The following is a 21,031-nucleotide window of genomic DNA, read 5'->3' as shown; positions in this document are numbered from 1 at the left end:
ATGCAGCGGACGCTTGGTGATGACGTGTTACTTACGACATGATGACGTATGTACAAGAGCCTACCGTGGCCAGGCCACAGTTACAACGCCCAACGGCCACGGCCAGATGGCCTAGTGTGAGTGCAGGCCGGAGAACAATGGGGCCATTTGAGCACGGTTAGGTGTGAAAACGGCCAACAGACACGGCCAGATGGCCTAGTGTGAGTGCACTTAATTACTAGTCTCTACTCCCAAGGGTCTCAATGAGGCTTTGGTCCGTGTCTCCCCATTCTAAGGGAAATGAGAATCAATAGCAAACCTCTAAAATAGTAGGCGTGTAGAGAGTGTTCAGCAGATTATACAGATACATAGATAAATACATAGATATTATCTATAGTTAGTATATGCTACACGTGAACCTCCTAAGATGGCGCAATTTGATTGGTTCGCTATCTCGGGATATTGGGCAATATCCCATGATTGACATCTCAAACTCAATATTGTTTTCAACGCAAAATGTCAGCTGATAACAAATAAACCTTCGGTCTCGGGGGCTATTCCCCACTATTCACTTCGCAGGATAGTGTTGAAAGATGAACTAAATTCAACAAAAAGGAGTCGCCCATATGTGTTACTGTGCTCAAGATGTTCTAGTAGAGTGTGTAACACAATGGCCATGGCATCCTCTGTTGACCTGTTCTTCCGGTAAGCAAACTGATTCTGATCTAATGATGGCGGTATGGAGGCTTTAATGTGTTTCATGACTAGTTTCTCAAAGCATTCAGCGACGATAGGGGTGAGTGCCACAGGCCTGTAGTTGTTCAGACCTGCAACATTTGGTGTCTTGGGAACCGGGACTATTGTTGCTGCCTTGAGACATCCTGGGACGCAGGATGAGGCCAGAGACAGGTTAAAGATGGTGGTGAGAACTGGAGTTAGTTCAGCCGCACAGTCCTTGAGTAAGTTTACCGGTGTTACACCGAATTCTGCGACCCACGAAAAGTGTGACCCCAGGTGGCGCTGTTGCATATTTTATGCAGTATGCACGAGTTTGAAGGAAGACAGGCATGACAAAAACATACATAAAACATAAGATCTCCCCCCAACCAATTACCTTTTTAATAAAGGTGCTTAATAGATACATTTGATTGATTTGTTAGCACTTTACAGACCAATACAATCGATAGGGCGTCCAGTCCGGTCCTTCACCGTTGCTTCTTTACCCATAAAAAGCTACAGTCTGTGTAAAATTACGCTGCTTTACCTTTGAGCATTTCCTATTGGCTACTGTGTAAAATGCTGTTTAGAATTAATGTTAGTATCAAGAAAAGAAAGACCCACCCCAGATCTTATGTTTTATTTATGTTTTTGTTATAGGCTAATGCCCACCATGTTGCAGAAAATGTAGATATACAACTGCGCCCCCTGGGGTCACACTTTTCGGTGGGTCGCAGAGTTCGGTGTAACACCGGTACTTACGACGATAATCGCTGTCACTAGATATAAAGAAAACGTTGACTTTCAATCGGTGCTTTTCACTGACAGTAAAAATAAATAAAAGTGTCGTTATTGTATGCACTGCTGTTCATTGACTAGCTCCAGCGCTCGTTGCTGGTTGCTAAATTATAACTCTCCACTCATTATCCTCTGACCATGCATTTAATTGGCTTTGACCGCCATCAGTTCTCGGCAATTCCTCATTCGCCCTCTCACGTCTGACAGGTTTGAAATGATACTGCTGTTGGCCATCATACATGTTATTTGTGTTTTTTGCCACATCTTAGACGCCATAGTTATAGTACTAGGCTGACGCCTCGTTTCCACATACGTATGTTTTTCGTATCTGTGCTTCCGTAACTTTACGGAAGGAGTCGCTAGTGTTTTATGTACGGACATGAATTTATTTACGGACAAAAGATGTCCGATTTGGGGACTCATCTCGGACTCAGACTCACAGAGTTACCCTCCTCTGGAGCCTCAGGAAGACCTCCAGACCTGGGGCCACCAACTGCACCATTCAGTCCGATTTGGGGACTCATCTCGGACTCAGAAGCAAAGTGGTCCCGCTCCCCTGGATGATTCTCAGGACCTCCAGACCGTTGGCAACCAACCTCACCGCTCAGTCCGATTACGGGACCCATTTCGGACTCAGACGCGACGTTGTCCCGCTACTCTGGAGCTTCAGGAAGACCTCCAGACCGTTGGCAACCAACCGCCACACTCAGTCCGATTACGGGACCCATTTCGGACTCAGACGCGACGTTGTCCCGGCCGTTTTTAGGAGACCGGTACTTTCGAACATGAGGATCGACATAGAGATAAAAACAAAACCAACCAGGCTTGGAAAGAGATCTGCGAGGATTTTGGCCTGCCAGGTAGGCCTATTACATGTTTTGTGAAAAACATAAAAACTTTCATACGGTATCTCCGTAAAACGACGGCGAAAGTTACATTTTTTGAACGTATATTACGGACATACCGGACAGAAATTTTACGGAGGGGAGGAGTCTCGGAGGATAAATGGACATTACGGAGAATCACATAGGAATGAATGGACTTTCGGTCGGAGACGGTTGGATCGCATACGAGATTGTACGTATGTGGCAACGAGGCGTCACAGGCTACCTCCCACCACGTCTCCCCCAACGTGACGTCATCGCCAAATTGCGTTAGAAAACACCCGTTACTGCCAAAAACGACAAAAACTGGACTATTTTGGAGACATTTTATAAATGATACACATATTTTAAGTGCTTTATTTAGGCCTACCCATTAATCAAAACTTCCGGTTAACCTGCACGTAGGTATTTAAGTCATAACGTTTCTTTATGTTTTAATCTATGTGGCTTTATTAAAAAATATTTTCAACCTCACTTTGTACTACAGCACTCGACGCATTTTTTGCAGGAAATTAAATTACTAGTTTTATTTTGAAATCCTTCAAGCAGCAAGTGCACGACACACGAGGTTACGTCACGGGCAGTCCAAGGTTACGCAACGATGAAGCGCGTCCACACCTCGGGATGCGAAGCAAAACTCCTTTGAGTGCGAGGCGCAGAGGACAGGAACGCGAAGTTTGTGACATGTGAAGATTAGGGGAAAAACAAGTGGACCGCCATCAACGGTGAGTTTGGGAGTTGCTGAACAATCCTGTTCGACTTGAGTGACGGGGACGGACAGGGAACGAAGCCCCGTTGCCAACACGGATCGCTTCCCCTTTCCCCGGTGTGTCTGAGCGGCCAATGCGTTCACTCTAAGGAGAGCTATGACCGAGTACTTGTTGAAAGTCTTGGTTGTCGGTGATGGGAATGTGGGAAAGTCGTCCTTTGTCCATCGCTATGTCAACGGGCAGTTCAACAAAGACTACAAGATGACTATGGGAGGTAAGGCCACATGTGTTTTTGGCACTTATCAGACCAATCATGTTTTGGTTACTTCGGTAATTTGACAACAATCCGTCAATGTTTCACAGTAATCTCTGGTTGGATGTACCTCCCTCCCTATCCCTCTCTCGCTAGTGGATTTCTCTATGAAGTTGCTATCCTGGACAGACACAGAGAAAGTCAGACTGCAGTTGTGGGACATTGCAGGTAGAAAGAGTAGTATGGGTTACATAAGGGGCAATATCATCACAAAGAGTAAATGGTTTCATACTGGATAACCATGTGTGTCTGTGTGTCTCTTATGTGTGTGTCTCTGTGCGTGTGTGTCAGGCCAGGAGCGGTTCATCTCCATGACCAGGATCTACTATAAAGGCACGTCGGGCTGCGTCATCATGTTTGACGTCACAAACCCGGACAGCTTCCAGAGCTGCCGAGTGTGGAAGCAGGACCTGGACAGCAAGGCCATGCTGCCGGACGGGAACCCAATACCCTGCATTCTTCTGGCTAATAAGGTAGCTTCTGTGTTGTACACCTGTAGAGGCCTACAACTGTAAACACAGTTCTGCTGAAGGTGTACTGATGTTGTCCAGCCAATCATTGCAGTGTGTAAACTAATCGATTAGCATAATTATTTGCTTGAGACAATCCAGATTGCAAATTGAGCAATAGAGTTCTGAGTTATTTTGAATAATACCGTCATTTCGTAACGCTTCTTGGCCTCTCCGGCATGTGATAACCGGTCATGGTTTAAACATTAACACGCAGGGCTATTCAGTCAGGCTCTGACCAGGTGGTGTGGACAGACAGCAGGCTCCTTGAAGGTCTCAGAAGAAGTTGAATGAAAATCTTCGATGACTTGAATGACAACATAACATATATTTATGTAACCAGCAGGTCCCTTTGTCCTTTTCAACTTCTGTTCACTCTCATCCCCATGCCATGTTTACTGTACTAGTTTTATACTCTCCCTCCGACCCATGCCCCCATCCATCTCTTGCCCTCTGTCTCTAATATTCCTCAGACATCTCAGATTAATTACACCCTTTGCTCTCTCTCTCTCGCTCTTTCTCTCGCTCTCTCTCTCTCGTTCTTCCCCCCCCTAGTGTGATCTACCCTCAAGGGTGGTGTCGACCGAGTTCATCAGTAGGTTTAGTAAGGAGAATGGATTTGTGGCGTGGATGGAGACTTCTGTGAAGGACAACAAAAACATCTCAGAGGCTATCAGGTGACACAGCCGATACAGCCCGAACCCTCAAGTGGATATAAACGATTGCCAATTCTATCTTTTAAAAAATGCAAGCTTACAGTGTATTCGGTTGATGTGGTTCATTTAATAGGATGGAATGGCGGTGGGCCAATAAGGGGCGCTAGGGCACCGCCCCTCCGTGAAATATTCACTTGAATCTATAATAATAATAATAATAATAATAATAATAATAATAATAATAATAATAATAATAATAAAATAAATGTATATAGCGCTTAATATGGTACTCTAAGACGCTTTACATATTGCCCTATCAAAAACTATGTAAAACAGACTAGGAATAAAAGAAAAACAGAGGTTAAACATGAAGAATAAGGTGGGAGTTAGGTGGGGAAGGCTAGTGTGAAAAGGTATGTTTTGAGGGCAGATTTCAAAGAAGAGAGGGTTGGAGAGACTTTGATGTGGGAGGGGAGTGAATTCCAACTGCCATATATCTGCCAACTATTAATAAACTATTATCATTACGAAATAAATCAACAAAAATACATAGCGTTTATCCTTGTTTAATTGTGTGACATACTTGTCACTGCCAGCAACCATTTAAATGCGTCTGAACGTCAATGATTTGGGCTAGGCTAGTTATTGGTCATTCGAAATAAAGCCCTCCAAGTCAGGGGCGCCGGCCACATTGAAGTCAATCTAAGCTCGCTAACTTTTTGCTGTCTATCAAGCAGAGACAGCTTTTCATTGGCGCAAGAAAATTTGCCCTCGGGTCGCACCAGTGTGCGCCCCAGGCCAATGGTATCGCTTTCTTTTTTGTTATCACCACATGATTGGACAATTCAGCGAATCAATCAAATAGGCTACCTCCCTCAGCAGCATTCGCGCACCAAAACTACATGTAGAGAAGAGATAGGGGGGAGTGAGGTTGAAAATATTTTTTAATAAAGCCACATAGATTAAGACTTAAAGAAACGTTAAATGGCTTAAATCAAGTGAAGGGATTTGAACAAGTTCAAAAGTCTAAATTGAGTAAACAATGTTAACATTCACACCATTTAAGAAATGTAAATGGTTACAAATAAAGTGACAGCTGAATGAAAAGCGCAAAGCATTGCTAAAAATGCAGAAATGTAAAATTAATTGAACTGAAGAATCTGAAAGGTCAAATGTGTTGCCCTGCACTGCTGGTGTGTGGGTGTGAGTGTGTCTTTAAGAGAATAGCAAGCCGGTGCGTGATAAAGTAGCCCAATAGAGCGGGAAAAATAGCCCAATCTGGCAAAACTGCCTGAACGTCCTCCAAAAGTAGCCCAATCTGGCGGGAAAAACTGCCCAATCTGGCAACAATGCCGAGCGTCCGCACGCTCCAGCGTCAACGTAAATCGATGAGGCCAACTGAAAACGAAGCCGGTATGAAACTAAAACTGTGATTCTGAATACTTTAAATGATATCGAAATTCCGTTTGGATATTATTGAAGATACAATTGTGTAGATTTGTTAAATGGGTTGAACGAAGGTAAACAGTGGAAAAATTATTGAGTTACGATGTCTTAAAGGAGAAGTCCGGTGTAAAATGGATCTGGGATATGTCTAGTAGGGATGTTGAGCTGGAATGTTCGTTTGGGAGCAAAAAAGCGTGTATAGACGCATTCTTAAGTTGGCTGTTTTTAGACAATTCTAGCAAAACGCTATAAACTTGGAACGATGGGGGCATGTGTTATGGTAAAAACTAAATTGCTATTTTAAACCACTTAAAAGGCTAGAAGTAGCCCGACACTTCTTTGGCAGTATAATAAGGGTCTTAACCAGGGCTCTGAATTGGTTCAAGGAACGAAAACGAAAACGGAAAACGAACGGAATTTTACGAGGAACGGAAATGGAAACGAAAACCAAATGGTCTTCAACTGTTCCGGAACAGAAACGTTATTCTGAAATCCCCAAAACCGGTTAATAACGGGGTTTTTTTCGCCTATAAAATAGCCTATAAAATTTCACAAAAGCATAGCCTATTTCATGAAAAAATAAAAATATTTCCGGTTGCCCAGTTCACTTTGCCACCCGCTAAGCTCAGTTGTCACAAGTTCCCAGCACCACCCTGGCGAGAGGCGATTTGGAAGCAACAGTTGCACTGAGCTCTATCTTCGACAAAGGTAACGTGAGCTAAATTAACCGAGTCCACTATATCGCCTTTGCATTGTTTCTTGTTGGTGGCCGTGCCCTTAACCTGCGTCCGCGTCCCAGTTTTATTGACATGATCAGACAGCCCGCCCGCTGCCTAGTGACAGCCCCCACTGCTGTCTACACACAGCTATTTCATAAATGCCAGATTATAAAACACTTATTTCAAAAATCAAGTCTGACAGTCTGTCAATAACAATTAGGGCTGGCCCGAATGCCATTTTTCAGGCTTTGAATACTCGTTGGTTTTTCCGAGCGAATATTCGAATACTCATTCCAGAAAAATACACCATCAAGAACAACATTAATAATCCCTATATACTCCCTGGAACCGATTTTGACAGTATCTGCATATTTTGTTGAAGATTTAATAGCTTTTGAACGTTAATTAGTAGGCCTAAGTAAGTTGCAGTTACTTAGTTTTCCCCGTGGAAGCAAACAGCTGTTGTTCCGTTCCAAATCAGCTGTACTCTGCCATCTCAGCCCTTGCGGGAGCTTTTCAATTCATTCTGGAACGTGCATCTTTTCAGGGAATTTGTACAATAAATCCATAACAAATACAGAATATTGATTGTCTTATGTGTCCATATTATATCCATTATATTGACCGGGTATTCCCAAGACGCTCACGCTCTGCAGCAAGCCAGTCACAGTTGATTGGCGCGGCACCGGCGCTGTACAGCGAACGTAAACAAACAACTAAGCTAAGGTTAGCATTTCACTAAGCATTTCTTTTCCTCCCGAGATCCCGCTAATGTTGTTATAAAGTAAAGTAACGTCACGTAGGCCCTACATGAAACAACGAAGCTCCGAATACTGATTTAAGCTTTGAATACTAATTTTCCCAACGAGTATTTGAATATTCAAATAATTCGGGCCAGCCCTAATAACAATGCGGGACAACGTCTCAATTTGCGGGACGTGTACAAAGTAATGGAAATGCGGGACTGTCCCGCACAACGCGACACATCTGGTCACCCTTTTATCGACCACAAAAATAGACTATGCCCAATAACACTGCCGGAACGTTAAGAACGAACGTTATTTTACGTTCCGAACCGGTTCAGGAGCGATATGTTGGTGGCGGAACGCAAGAACGAGAACGTTAAATATACCGGTTCCGTTCGGAGCGGAACGATTGAAAAATAATTTCGTTTTCAAGCCCTGGTCTTAACATATAAAACGAGGCATTGATAACTTTTTAAGTGTACAGTAGATTGGCGAACACAGAGCTTGCGTGCTGTTGACGGATGTCACTATCTCTGTGTTCGTTAATCTACTTATCGAGTCTTAAAAACAAGATGGTGTCGATGGGTGAACTACTGGTGGTATTGTGTGTATAAAATGTCCTCTTTAATAAACAAACTGTACACTTACAAAATTCACCTAATGAAAGGGACTGGAGCTGCAGATTCTGGAATCCCCCTGCTTCTAATCGGCCTTGAAAATCCTTTAGTGTGGCCCCCGCTTTAGACTGAAGACTGAATTCGCAACACTCTAAAGGGATCAGTGGAAGGCTCCACTGAAACGGCCTGCAGCCACAACTCCTCTCAATGCGCTGTCTTGTGATGCAGGAGGTTGGTGGAGGAGATTCTGTCCATGCAGTGCGACCTACAACAGACCGGTGATGTCAATCATCTACTGGACCGCCAGCTGGACCCCAACACCGGGTGCTGCTGAGCAGCCCTCCTCCCACCAACAACCTGCATATGACTACCTTTAGGACTGCACTCTCTGGGGGCTCATGAGCAAGGCATCCAACTCCCTAAACCCTGACCAGAATCACAGACCTTACTTGACCTTACTGTGTGTGTGTGTGTGTGTGTGTGTGTGTGTGTGTGTGTGTGTGGTGTGTGTGGTGTGTGTGTGTGTGTGTGTGTGTGTGTGTGTGTGTGTGTGTGTGTGTGTGTGTGTGTGTGTCCAAAATGATAAAATGGCACCAAATGATCTTCAGGATTAAAAAAGAGACCAGATCAAATGTATTGAGCACATAGAGGAATCTTGGAAGTATTAAAAGGGAAAATGTTTTATATATCCGCTCTTTTATTCCTAGAACCAGATTAGATTATACGTGAAAGGAAGGGAAAAACTTAAATAGCGTATGATGGAGTTCAGGTATCAAACTGCAGGTATCAGCCACTCACTATCAGTGAATACAATAAATGGAATTTAGAAAATGTAGTTTCCAAATTTTCCTTCATTGGGGAAAATGAGTGGATGGATTAGGGGTAAACAGTGGTGACATGTTTCTCTAGTTCTGTCCCGTGGCCCTCACTGTTGTCAAACTTTCAGTTCTCCTTTTATACAGGAACCTGTTGCACACACAGGACTGAGCTCTACACATAGTTTTGTTTTTATTTGTTTGTTTTGAATGATCACTGCACACCTTTTATTACTTTATTACTACTAAACCATTTAAAAAAAACAATTTTGCTTCGCTTTTTTTACCTCACTTTCTCTTTGTCTATTTCGGGCTGGTCCTCTGTAAATTATTCTAAAATATCAGTGATTCATTGAAGACTAAGCTTATGTTCTCATCATTTCTGCAATTGTATCGTTGTAATAGGGCTCACACTCTTTTATTGCGATTGTTATTGCACTACTTTTTCCTTGTTTTCTATATACTGTGTGTGCCTATAGCTTTTTAGTTTCCATGTTTCCAACATGATTTAAGTTCACTTAAGAGAGACGGGATGATATGCATGTGGAACAATACATGGGGAACGCTATTCAAGAAACAAGTTTATTTGTTTATTTTCTTCAGCATATTTCTTCTTCAGTTAGTTGATTTGTTACAGGACATTGATGCGGTGTCTTTTCAGGTCACTTGATGACATTGTTCTATCAAACGCCTAATAAATGATTTAACCTTGCAAGGTTTTAGCCCAACACAAGTAAATGTTGAAAATACGACAACTTACATTAATGGTAATTTACTATTCTGTCAACATATTGTGAGCACTACCAAAACAGCATGCTCAAATTGACGGTTCAAATTAAAAGAGTCAAGACAGGTTTGAACAACTGAACAGGCAGAAGATCTAGGTTCACCATCATAGTGGGGCCATGGTGGGGCCATTGGCCCCACTAGGTGTTGCCCTGCACCAGCAGTGCAGGGCAACACCTTTCAGATTCTTCAGTTCAATTCATTTCACATTTCTGCTTTTTTAGCAATGCTTTGCGCTTTTCATTCAGCTGTCACTTTATTTGCTCCCACCATTTACATTTTTTTAAATTATTTGCATGTTTACATTGTTTACGCCATTTAGACTTTTGAACTCTGTTTTCTTTACGTATTAAATTATGTGGCTTTATTAAAACATATTTTCAACCTCACCTTGCACTGCAGCACTCACTGCATTTTCCGCAGGAAATGGATTTTCTAGTTATAAATGGTGAATATTTTCTCAGGAACTGATTTTTGAAATGTTAGTTTTGTTAGTCTTTAATTCAGTTTGTGTCACGCATGGATCCTTAATATCGATATCACAGCTACCTGTCTAATGTGGAACTTAAGGTTAGCTTTATATATTATTGAATATTAATGTGACATATTGTGTAAAATCAAATATGCACAATTATTGTACTGTGTTGTAAAGGGATTTACCGAGCACATTCAGAAGTCAGAAGTATGTGGTAAACAACCTTCAGTGTGATATATTGAACAGAAGGGGGCAGCATAGGTCCTTTTGAGTTGACTAGAGACAGCATAATAAAAAAGGGGAAATGTTGAAGTGAAGCAGACAGGATATCCAGAAAATCATTTCAACACCTCCATGTAATACAAGTGTGATACACTTCCTAGATATTTTTTGTGTGTTTTGCCTGACCAAAAATGAACACAGAAAATGGGGCAGTTCAATATTAAATCTTTTTCAAACCGATCATGATGGCCTACGCCATGTTATAATAATGGAAATCGTATCCAAACTACATTAAATATTATATGATAAAGTATGTGTAGAAAAAAACATGGTGATAATTCACCAACCAATTTTCACCGTATTTTTTCTACCAGTTATATTTTACAAATATGTATATTAAGCAGCACAAATGCTCCAGCTGTGCTGCTATCTTGGGCTTATTCTAAGCCATAATTATACTGATCACCTCTATACGTTCCTATGAAAACACATGGCATTTCAAATGCAGAATATACATATGGGATAGGCAATTAGTTCTCTCCACCGCCCACACATTCATCGGCCAGAAAAATAGCCTAATAGCATTTTGAAGCACATCAATTCCTTTCATGAATGTTACTGAGATTACCCAAATTGTATCTGATTACATTTAAAAAATCGAATTTAGCTCATAGATATTTACAGGAGAAAGACACGCCACATCCCAATCCATACACCAGGCTTGTGCCACTGATACCAAAGTATTTCCAGGTTTGGTCAGTTAACCTGCGCTGTAGCTGAAACACCAGACCGCTCTTCAATTCTGCTTTTAAATGTCTTTAAGGCTCCCTCAGAACCACTAATAAGCAATGGCAATAAGCGATTTCTAGCAGTGTGAATACACTGGGAGCAGGTACACACCATGTAGCTCGAGGGGCCCTCAAGGTTTTAAGGACTAAAGCAAATTAAAGACCGTGTTTCAAACAGGTTGGGGGTGTGGGGCCAACATGTGTGTGAGTTGAGTGGGCCTGCAGGCAGCAGCTCTCTTTTCAGGGGGGGGGTCTTCCATCGGGCTGCCGCCCACTAGTGGACCGGTATAGCAAGGGGTGGGTGGGCGTGAACCAAGGGTTATGTGTCCTCTCTCGCTCATCGTCACTTTTTGAATGGCTTTCTATTCAATTCTTGCCACATAATAATATGGTGGCAATAACTATTGTGAATGTTTTTGTATGTTACAGATTACTAAATCAACAGCTAGAACCGAACACCATACCTTACCGTTTATATTGTTTAATTAAATTCCATTGAACTCGACCATTAGAAATGAAGCTTCCAGAGTTCCCAGTTTTAGGTCACGAATCAGAGACTAGCTGGCACAGAAAGCTGTTTATATTTCACTCTTTACATTCCTGCAATCTATTTGCTGGCTTCATCATTGGTTATTCACTTATTTATTATTTGAATACATGTGTTACATTGCAATTGACGATGCACTAATACATTACTATTCATTACTTATTGGAATAATCTTTCAGAAGTTTTGTCGTCTTGTCGTTTTGTCGAGAACACACAGCGTTCCATGGTGTTTACAGTTACAATAACTTTGCATCTCGTCAAAGCACTAGCAATGATCAATGCCTAATTTTTCACTATCTCCTACCTGTGTCCTGGTTCATATAAGGAGCAGACCCATAATGAGTGGTTTGTGGGTTTATTGGTGACACCTTTCCCCTTTTCCCGCCGCTGTGCAAAGGGACAATAGGGCGTGTACATCAGAAGCATCATGGCAGGTTTTTTTGGCGAGACAACTCGCTTACTCGATAATGCCTCAAGCGAGTTGTAGTATAAAATCATAAATAAGGGGGAATGTAGGTACTGTAACATGTAGGCCTACTAATCAAAGAGTGGTTTCGCCATGTCTTTCATGATAAATGCTGTGGCAGTTTTAAACACATCAATGTCTCCCGAATAATGACAAATTATTTCAAACATTACAATGACCCAAACACTATGACTACCAGTAGGCTAATATTCCTATGCTGCTATGCTTCCTAATTAAAGGCGGGCATTGCGGTGTGACGTCGCGATGAACAAGCCCTATCATGGGCTTTTTTGATTATGATTTTATTTACTTTAAATAAATTATCTTATTTAACATGAAGTAAAAAGACAAACGTCCTGTTAACCACATTTATTCAAGGGCAGGGCCAGCGTCCAATCAAACGAGATTTAATTTCCTAACAGTGTGTCTTCTCATTAGTCTTGGTCGGAGTGCAGGAGGCCTATTCTCGTGTTCATATTTAAACAAGTTATATTCCCCCGGGTGAAACAGGTTTTCACGTTTATTTCACTCTTAATCGAACAGACGGTGGAGGTTTTAATATTTTGGTTATGATGAGAAAAAAAAAATTGGAATAATTAAACCTACATAATTAGGCTCACACACTAACACACACACACACACACCCATTGATTCAATGGCTGTTTACAAATCACACCAAAGACCCAAATCCAGTAATCCACAGTTGTTTCTCAACTACGATCCCCGCTGCCTAATGGTGGGAGCAGCGTCTCATCCTCTTCGCGGGAGTTGGCCGAGGGCCCGGCGCCACGAGAGGGACATGCGGCTGGGCCAGGGGGCCAGGGAGGACAGGCCGGGGCCAGCCTGGAGCCAAGCTACCCCAGAGGGGCCCCTCATCACTCTCTCCACACTTCTGCTGTCAGGACCTTTGTCTCCGCAACATTACTCACTCGCTGGGGCCCTGGCTCCCAGGTAACTATACTGCTGAGCTGGTGCATGGGAGAGAGAGGGGGGGAGAGAGGGGCTGGGAGGGGGGGAGGGAGAGAGAGAGGGAGAGGGAGGGAGATGGGTAGAGAGAGGGGGAAGAAGGGCGAGGGAGGGAGCGGGAGAGAGGGAGAGAAAGGGGGAGAGGGGGATGGAGAGCGAGGGGGGGAGAGAGAGGGAGGGAGAGCAAGAGAGGGGGATGGAGAGAGAGGCGAGGGAGAGAGGGGGACGGAGAGCGAGGGGGAGGAAAGGGAGAGCGGGATAAAGAGAGTGTGACATATGAGGTCCTGTGGAGCTGGTTTTGTTCCTTGCGGAACAATACGGATACCTTGCTCTTCTCCTCCGCTCCTTCTCGGCGGGTTTCCACTGCAGAGTTAAAGACGCAGCAATGATTGATTCATTGAGTTTTTATGCACAAGTTTGAACATGTTTTCAGAAAGTGATGCTGATGCAATGTCTTCGGGAAACATTTTTAATAATAATTTATTATGGTAATGATTATTTATCCATTTACATTCCATTTGTTGGAGTAATATCTTTCAGTGATTGTTAATACATTTTTGTCAAAGCAAAAAAAAAAAGGATATCTATCCCTATTTCACATATTAATTAGGCCTATCATTATTTGCTTTCACGCTTTATTTTTCATCAGAATGCAGACAACAAGAGGCTTACAGGAAAGAGGTTTTTATTATTGATTTAGGGATTGAACTAATGGGGATTGAATACACAAATAAATTGATTATTCATTATTGAATTATGTGTATACTTTATCATGAGTTTCATAGATTTTTGAATTCTTTCTTACTGGATGAATTTAACAATAACAACAACGACAACAACAACAACAACTACTTGGTGCGGTGGACCTGCTCGTTTCTCATTCCACTAAACAGAGAGTAATAACAGGTTGCGCGATCCATTTGATGGCTCCCATCACCGCACAGCCTCTCTGCTTTACCGCCGTCTCTCTGGATGAATATGGATTTTAATGACTTTCCGTGGGCTTTCTTCTTCTTAACTTTCCATTTACTTCCAGTGACTATTCAATCCCCCGCCCTCAGCAGAGACGCGGCCCCCCGGGGCCCCCGCAGACCGGCTCCGTGGAGCAGGCGGGAACAGCCTGAGCGCTGCTGCTGGCGCCCTGCTGGGCTTTTTAAATGTTTTCTAGACCCATTTTAGAGATTTTTGTGTTTTTATTTACCTGCTAATTATCTGTCTTAATTCTTATTGAGCAATTTTACCATACCTCCCCCCCTAAAAAACTTTTCAATTCAATTTCATTTTTTATATGTATATACCATTTTTTACTTTAACTTTGTCAAAAGTTGTCACTTTGTCTTTCATTTGTGACGCATGAAATATTGACGTATGAAATATTCAATTCTTCCACATGCGTTCAGTGTGTGTGCACGCTTGTGAATATATTTGTGTCCGGGTGTGTGTGTGTCTGTGTGTGCGTGTTCATGTGTGTGTGTGTGTGTGTATGTGTGTGTGTGTGTGTGTTTGGGTGTGCGCTTTTGTGTGCACATATGTGTGCATGTTTGTGCGCATGTGTATGTGTGCATGCCCGTAGCAGTAAATATCCGTGCCAGTTCTCCTGTGCTTGGCTTCTCCCCGGTCTCTGGTTGTGTGTGTGGCAGCTTTGTTAGCCATCAAAGGCCTGAGCAAAGATACATGAGCTTAATTGTAGTTCTTTATGATGGAAGATAAAGGCAGGCTGGGCATCCATTTAAAACGCCTTCATCAGAGTACAAAGAGCAGATGACTGACCGGGACATAATTGGCAGAGGGGGCCGAGGGATTGGATGAAAGAGGGAAAGATGGAGGGATGTTGGGAGTGGATGTGGATGGAGGTAAGAAGAAGAAGAAGAAGAAGAAGAAGAAGAAGAAGAAGAAGAAGAAGAAGAAGAAGAAGAAGAAGAAGAAGAAGAAGAAGAAGAAGAAGAAGAAGAAGAAGAAGAAGAAGAAGAAGAAGAAGAAGAAGAAGAAGAAGAAGAAGAAGAAGAAGAAGAAGAAGAAGAAGAAGAAGAAGAAGAAGAAGAAGAAGAAGAAGAAGAAGAAGAGTCATAGTACATCTATTGGTGTGTGTGTGTGTGCGTGTGTGTGAGCGCACACTCATGTGTGTTCGAGAGGGTACATGTGTGTGTGTGTGTGTGTGTCTGTTTGTGTGGTGTTTGTGTGTGTGTGTACTAAATGTGTGTGTATGAGAGTGTTTGTGTATGTGTGTTTGTGTGTCTATTTGGGTGGTGTGTGTGTGATGAATGTGTGTGTATGAGAGTGTGTTTGTGTTTGTTGGTCTATGAACGTCTATGCGAGTGTGTGAGTGTGTGCCTTCACAAAGTTTAGAACTTAATAAGTTGTTTCCTAACTTAATGCTCAAACTTTAAATTTACTTTCCTTCTAAAATTTTCTTGAGCAATGCAGTTGATAAAGCACATCTATTTAGTTGACTAAACGTGTAAATCCCCAGATTTTGCACAAATGTATTTGTGCAAAAAGAGACCCCATATGGATTGTTTGTTGAAGAATTCAAGTTGTCTCACATAATGTGGGACTGAACATACTTTATAACTTCAGCATTTGGTAGATTTTGCTGAATTTGTGAATCGTCTGTAGTAACAGCTCACAGCTTGTTAATTTGGCTCAATAATGTTGGCAAGCACCTTACATCTCAACTCATTCGTTTTTCTGTATCTGCTGTGGTACAATCTGTCTTCTTCACGACACAGATAAACGGCCAGCGTCGTTATTTTCCTTTAAATTATATTGAATGAGCAACAGAAGACCGACTTGAGACAGATGAACACACAAATGCATATATTATAGTAGCAGTGGCATTGTAGCTCGCATACCCAAGACGTCCACGGCCTTTAGCCTCGGAACTTGCTAGCACCTCTTAGCTCTCAGACCCCGCCCCCTCTCTGACTCTCTCCCGCTCGCCCTCCCTCCCACTCGCTCTGACATGAATATATGAGTGTGTGTTTTTAATGGGAGCAGTGAAAAGGCCTGGGTTGAGTTAAGTGGCCTTAAAGACATCAAGGGGTGGTGTTTGTGTGTGTTGGGGTCGCGGGGGGGAGGGGGGGGGGAGAGTGAGAGAGAGAGAGAGAGAGAGAGAGAGAGAGAGAGAGAGAGAGAGAGAGAGAGAGAGAGAGAGAGAGAGAGAGAGAGAGGGCCCTGTTGGGCACCATGACTAATCAGCCTTTCTCACCAGGGTCAAGACTTTCTGTCTGGGTCCGTGGTTCTCTCTGCCGTCGAGGACTGGCCCATTCAGCCACACAATGTCCCTGTCAGTCCCGACATCACTTCCTGCCTCCGCTGGCTCCAGCCTTCACAGGGAGACACAATATTTCACAGCTCCTAACAATGGCCTGTCTGCCCGCACCTACCATATGGTTACTATGGGCTGCAATATTGACACACATCACTAATTATTCAGAGAGGCTGAGGGAGACCGGCGGGAAGCCATCAGGGAACGGGCGAGAGACAGAGGGAGAGGGTGAGAGAGAGAGAGAGAGAGAGAGAGAGAGAGAGAGAGAGAGAGAGAGAGAGAGAGAGATGGAGAGATGGAGAGATGGAGCGAGAGAGAGAGAGAGAGAGAGAGAGAGAGGGAGAGAGAGAGAGAGAGAGAGAGGGAGAGAGAGCGAGAGAGGGAGAGAGAGAGAGAGAGAGAGGGAGAGAGAGAGAGAGAGAGAGAGAGAGAGAGAGAGAGAGGGAGAGAGAGAGATTGAGAGAGAGAGAGAGAGAGAGAGAGAGAGAGAGAGAGAGAGAGGGAGAGAAAGCGGGAATGGAGGAAGACATCGGAGGGTGAGGTATTTTCTTGGAGACAGGTTGTGAGAGAGAGACAGAGAGCCCCCCCCCCCCCCCCCCCCCCCCACACACACACACACACACACACAGTGGGGTCCTGGATTCCTTGGAGTCAGTGGTCTCTGTAGCTCTAAAATCACATACCAAGATATCAAATCCAGTTTGTAGAAACACAGATATATACACAGAAACACTGAAACATCCATAATATTAATATAGTTATAGTTAATAGTTTTATATAAGTTTTATATATGAACATGATCTGTATATATACTGATATAATTATATTTTTTTGCTTCTTATCATTTATCAATATAAAACGGTATATATATCTTAATATATATATCAATTATATCAGTGTATACATTTATTAAGTTTTCAATTATATTGTACATTTTGTCAAGAACATTTGTTTTTTTTCATAAATTGCTAACGTATATATATATATGTAAACATATAAGTGGTACATGGAGGTGCTGCTGCAGTCTTGTAGTAGTTGTGCGTGGTCAGGGTAAACGCCTCACACTGCGTGTGATCTTTATAGGCCAATGGACATCTGGTTACAGCTGTATAGAAATCCAGGGCACCTCTGCTCAACATATGACTGCTTTTATCTGCGATGGGCGGTCCCTATGGCACCGCACACACACAGCAGCAGCATACCAGCCCAACACCAGCCCAACACAGCACAATACCAGCACCATACTAGCACAACACCAGCACAATACCAGCCCAATACCAGCACAATACAAGCAGTATACCAGCACAACACCAGCACAATACCAGCCCAATACCAGCACCATGCTAGCACAATACTAGCACAACACCAGCACAATACCAGCCCAATACCAGCACAATACAAGCAGTATACCAGCACAACACCAGCACAATAACAGCACAATACCAGCACCATACTAGCACAATACTAGCACAACACCAGCACAATACCAGCCAAATACCAGCACAATACAAGCAGTATACCAGCACAATGCCAGCACAATAACAGCACAATACCAGCCCAACACCAGCCCAATACCAGCACAATACCAGCACCATACTAGCACAATACTAGCACAACACCAGCACAATACCAGCCCAATACCAGAAGTATACCAGCACAATGCCAGCACAATAACAGCACAATACCAGCACAATACCAGAAGTATACCAGCACAATATCAGCACCATGCCAGCACAATACCAGCAAAATGCATAATTAATACCAGCACAATACCAGATCAATACAAACTCAATACCAGATCATTTCAAGATCAATACTAAATCAATGCCAGCCTCACACCAATAGAACATCATGTTATATTTCCAGGATAATTGTATAGAGAAAGCAGAGGCAGGTTGAGAGCAAGCTGGATTTTATATTGGTGAGAAAGGATGTGTTTTGGACATAGTGAATGTGAGCCAACACACTCCTCTTTGTTAGTCTCTGTTTACTGTCTGCTGTAGCATCATGAGGCTGCTGGCCTCTCATTGTATTTATTTTATTTGGTGCTTCAGCGCAGAGTGTGTTGTTTACTGAGTTAACCAAGTTAATTAGAAAGGTAATTAATACAATAAAGCAACACAATTCATTCCTGTTCTGTCACCCTCTGTTCCCAAGCAGTGGCTATACCAACCCCCCCCCCCCTCTCTCTCTGTCTTTCGCTCCGTCTCTCTCCCTGTCTCTCTCTCTCTGGTCTGCCGTCAGAGCACAATCCGTCTCCCCGGTCCGGCCCAGGCGGCCCCTGCTGGGTGGGAACTCCTCCTGGGCAGTGGGCCATGACAGGCCCATGTGGGGACAGACTGATTGACAGCCCTCACTGAGGGGGACGGGATTCCTCACTTGTCAATCATAGTGCTACCGGACGTATGGGTGCCGTGTTTGGGCGTTTTGGGAGGATCATAAAGAGGTGGTGCGCTGCATGGAACTAAATGATTTGTTTCTCCTGGAACAACGTTCTGCTACCATAACAAGGCGGATGTGATTAACATATTCTCTTGCCCGCTCTCTCCTTCTCGGCCCCGCCTCATCTTCCTCTCAGCTCCTCCTCCTGTTCCCATTTTCTTCCTCTTCTCCGCCTCTCTGCTCCTCTTCTTTCTCTCTCCTCTCCTCCTTGTATCCTCCACTCTTCCTCTCCTCCTCTTCCTCCCCCCCGTTTCGTATCAGCTAGGTAAAGTTAGCTTGTTGGCCAGGGCTAAAGGTGGCTTTAGGTCCAGATGTTGCAGAGCCTTTCAGAGCCTCTCTCTCGTGGTCCTTGGTGTGATGTGCTGGGCCACATCTGCCTGGACAGAAGTATGCCATATTGCCTCCCATCTGTCACACAGTACACACTCACATGCAAACGCACACACACACACACACACACACACACACACACACACACACACACACACACACACACACACACACACACACACACACACACACACACACACACACACACACACACATACACACACGTGCGCGGGAACGCACACACACACACACACGCACACACATACACACACACACAAACACACACAAACATGTACAGGCAGGCACACACACACGCGCACTCTCACACACACTGGCACACACACACACACACATATGAACACGATGTGCCCAGAAAGTGCCCGTTTTAACCAGGTCCATAAAGACAGACATGTAATTCATGGGTGTGAAACAGAAGATTTTTAAAGAGAGCTCGGGGGACTGGAGCAAAGCTGGACAGTTGGCAGCTGACGGACACATGCTCTGATCCCGTTCACCACACGTAAAGCTACACAAACACACGCGTACAAACAGACAGTCTCACACACACACACAAACACATCCACACACCCACACAAAACCACATTAGTCTGAAATGATAAGGCTTAGGATGCACAATTAATAGTGTAATAAATCCATCGAATACCTTTTATTTAAATCTCAATATTCTGGATTGATAAAAAGGTATTACACAAGGTTGGTGGATTTACTTTCAACCCTATCCTTCAATGTTTTAATATTTCCTCCTTTTTATACAGGGTTATGTTCATATTCTGATTATACTATATTCCTCTCCATCTTCCCTTGACTTCATCTCGTAAACTCTCCATTCCTCTGTTATGGCCGGCGGTGTGTGGGCGAATGTCACCCCTGTCTCAATGTTGCTTCGGGGAGCTGGACTCCTTAGCCCCGGTGCTGTCGGCAGCCATATGCTGATGTTTTCATATTCTGCAGAAGCGAGGTGGGGGACTCGTAAAGACTATAGCTCGTCAGAATTACAACCCTGGCTAATTCTGTGGCGCGAGAGGAAGAGGCCCCTTCTGTCGCACCGTTAAAAGCCCGGTCCCCAAGTCCTGCAAAGTAACGTGGGCTTGGGATAAACACCGCACACCCGCAACGTAGTGCATCAATGGAAGCTACCCACCCGTACGATTTGTGCCGTGGTATCGCTTTAATACTCCTTGAGCGCCCGAGTCAGAACTCAGCGGTTAATGTTTAATTTCCGGGACCCTATTAAGCATTGACTACCGTGCGGAAAACAAGACGCTCTCCGTTCGCCACGCTTATTGTGGCGACCGGACGCATGGCTGCCATTCCACTGCAGCAGGCTAGCCGCGCGGTGCCAGCTAATCTATATTTCATGCCTTTATCCTCCTCCCTTTGTTTAATTGGGCAGTTAAAGGAGCCCGAAAATTTACTGTTGACGGCCAACTTTTACCTTTGCCGCAAAGTTTAGCTGATGACAAGGTTTTAATGGGCTTGGGAGTTTTTGATTAGCTTGCACTTAGCGGACAACACTAGCACCTTAAAGCAGTAACAACGATGTTTAGGGTCCCTAAAACAGACCTAAGAGTGGTATTGTCAACAGCAATTAGACAAACCTCCCCTACCGCATCAATAATGCATTAATGATGTCGGCCCTTATTAATATGTGTTTTGGTATAACACTGAATAATGAGCTCCCTGTCACCCTTAAACATCACCACAATGCCTACTGTATCCCTTACAGACAATTCCTCCCCTCAGGAACCAAACTCAAAGCAAGTGAAAGCGAGCTGCTAATGCAACATGATGCGCTTGAACTTCATTTCCCA

The 21,031-nt window shown here is 43.6% G+C and overlaps 1 protein-coding gene across 2 annotated transcripts; it reads left to right on the top strand.

Moving 5' to 3' along the window:
* The first annotated feature begins 243 nt into the window (after positions 1-243).
* On the top strand, positions 244-10,891 carry LOC130405209 (ras-related protein Rab-7L1-like). Of its 2 annotated transcripts, XM_056610241.1 has the most exons (5): positions 244-3,362; positions 3,498-3,569; positions 3,693-3,874; positions 4,466-4,587; positions 8,323-10,891. In XM_056610241.1, the coding sequence occupies exons 1-5, from the start codon at positions 3,245-3,247 to the stop codon at positions 8,426-8,428; spliced, it is 600 nt and encodes a 199-aa protein (XP_056466216.1). In that variant the 5' UTR covers positions 244-3,244; the 3' UTR covers positions 8,429-10,891. The 2 variants fall into 2 exon arrangements, with proteins under 2 accessions (XP_056466216.1, XP_056466217.1); XM_056610242.1 differs by lacking the exon at positions 3,498-3,569 and having other exon boundaries at positions 245-3,362.
* The last annotated feature ends 10,140 nt before the right edge of the window (positions 10,892-21,031 follow it).

Source organism: Gadus chalcogrammus, chromosome 15, assembly GCF_026213295.1.
Source record: "Gadus chalcogrammus isolate NIFS_2021 chromosome 15, NIFS_Gcha_1.0, whole genome shotgun sequence".
NCBI classification, from domain to species: domain Eukaryota; kingdom Metazoa; phylum Chordata; class Actinopteri; order Gadiformes; family Gadidae; genus Gadus; species Gadus chalcogrammus.
Note: the sequence above shows the minus strand (reverse complement) of the source record. Positions and strands in the feature narration are given on the sequence as shown.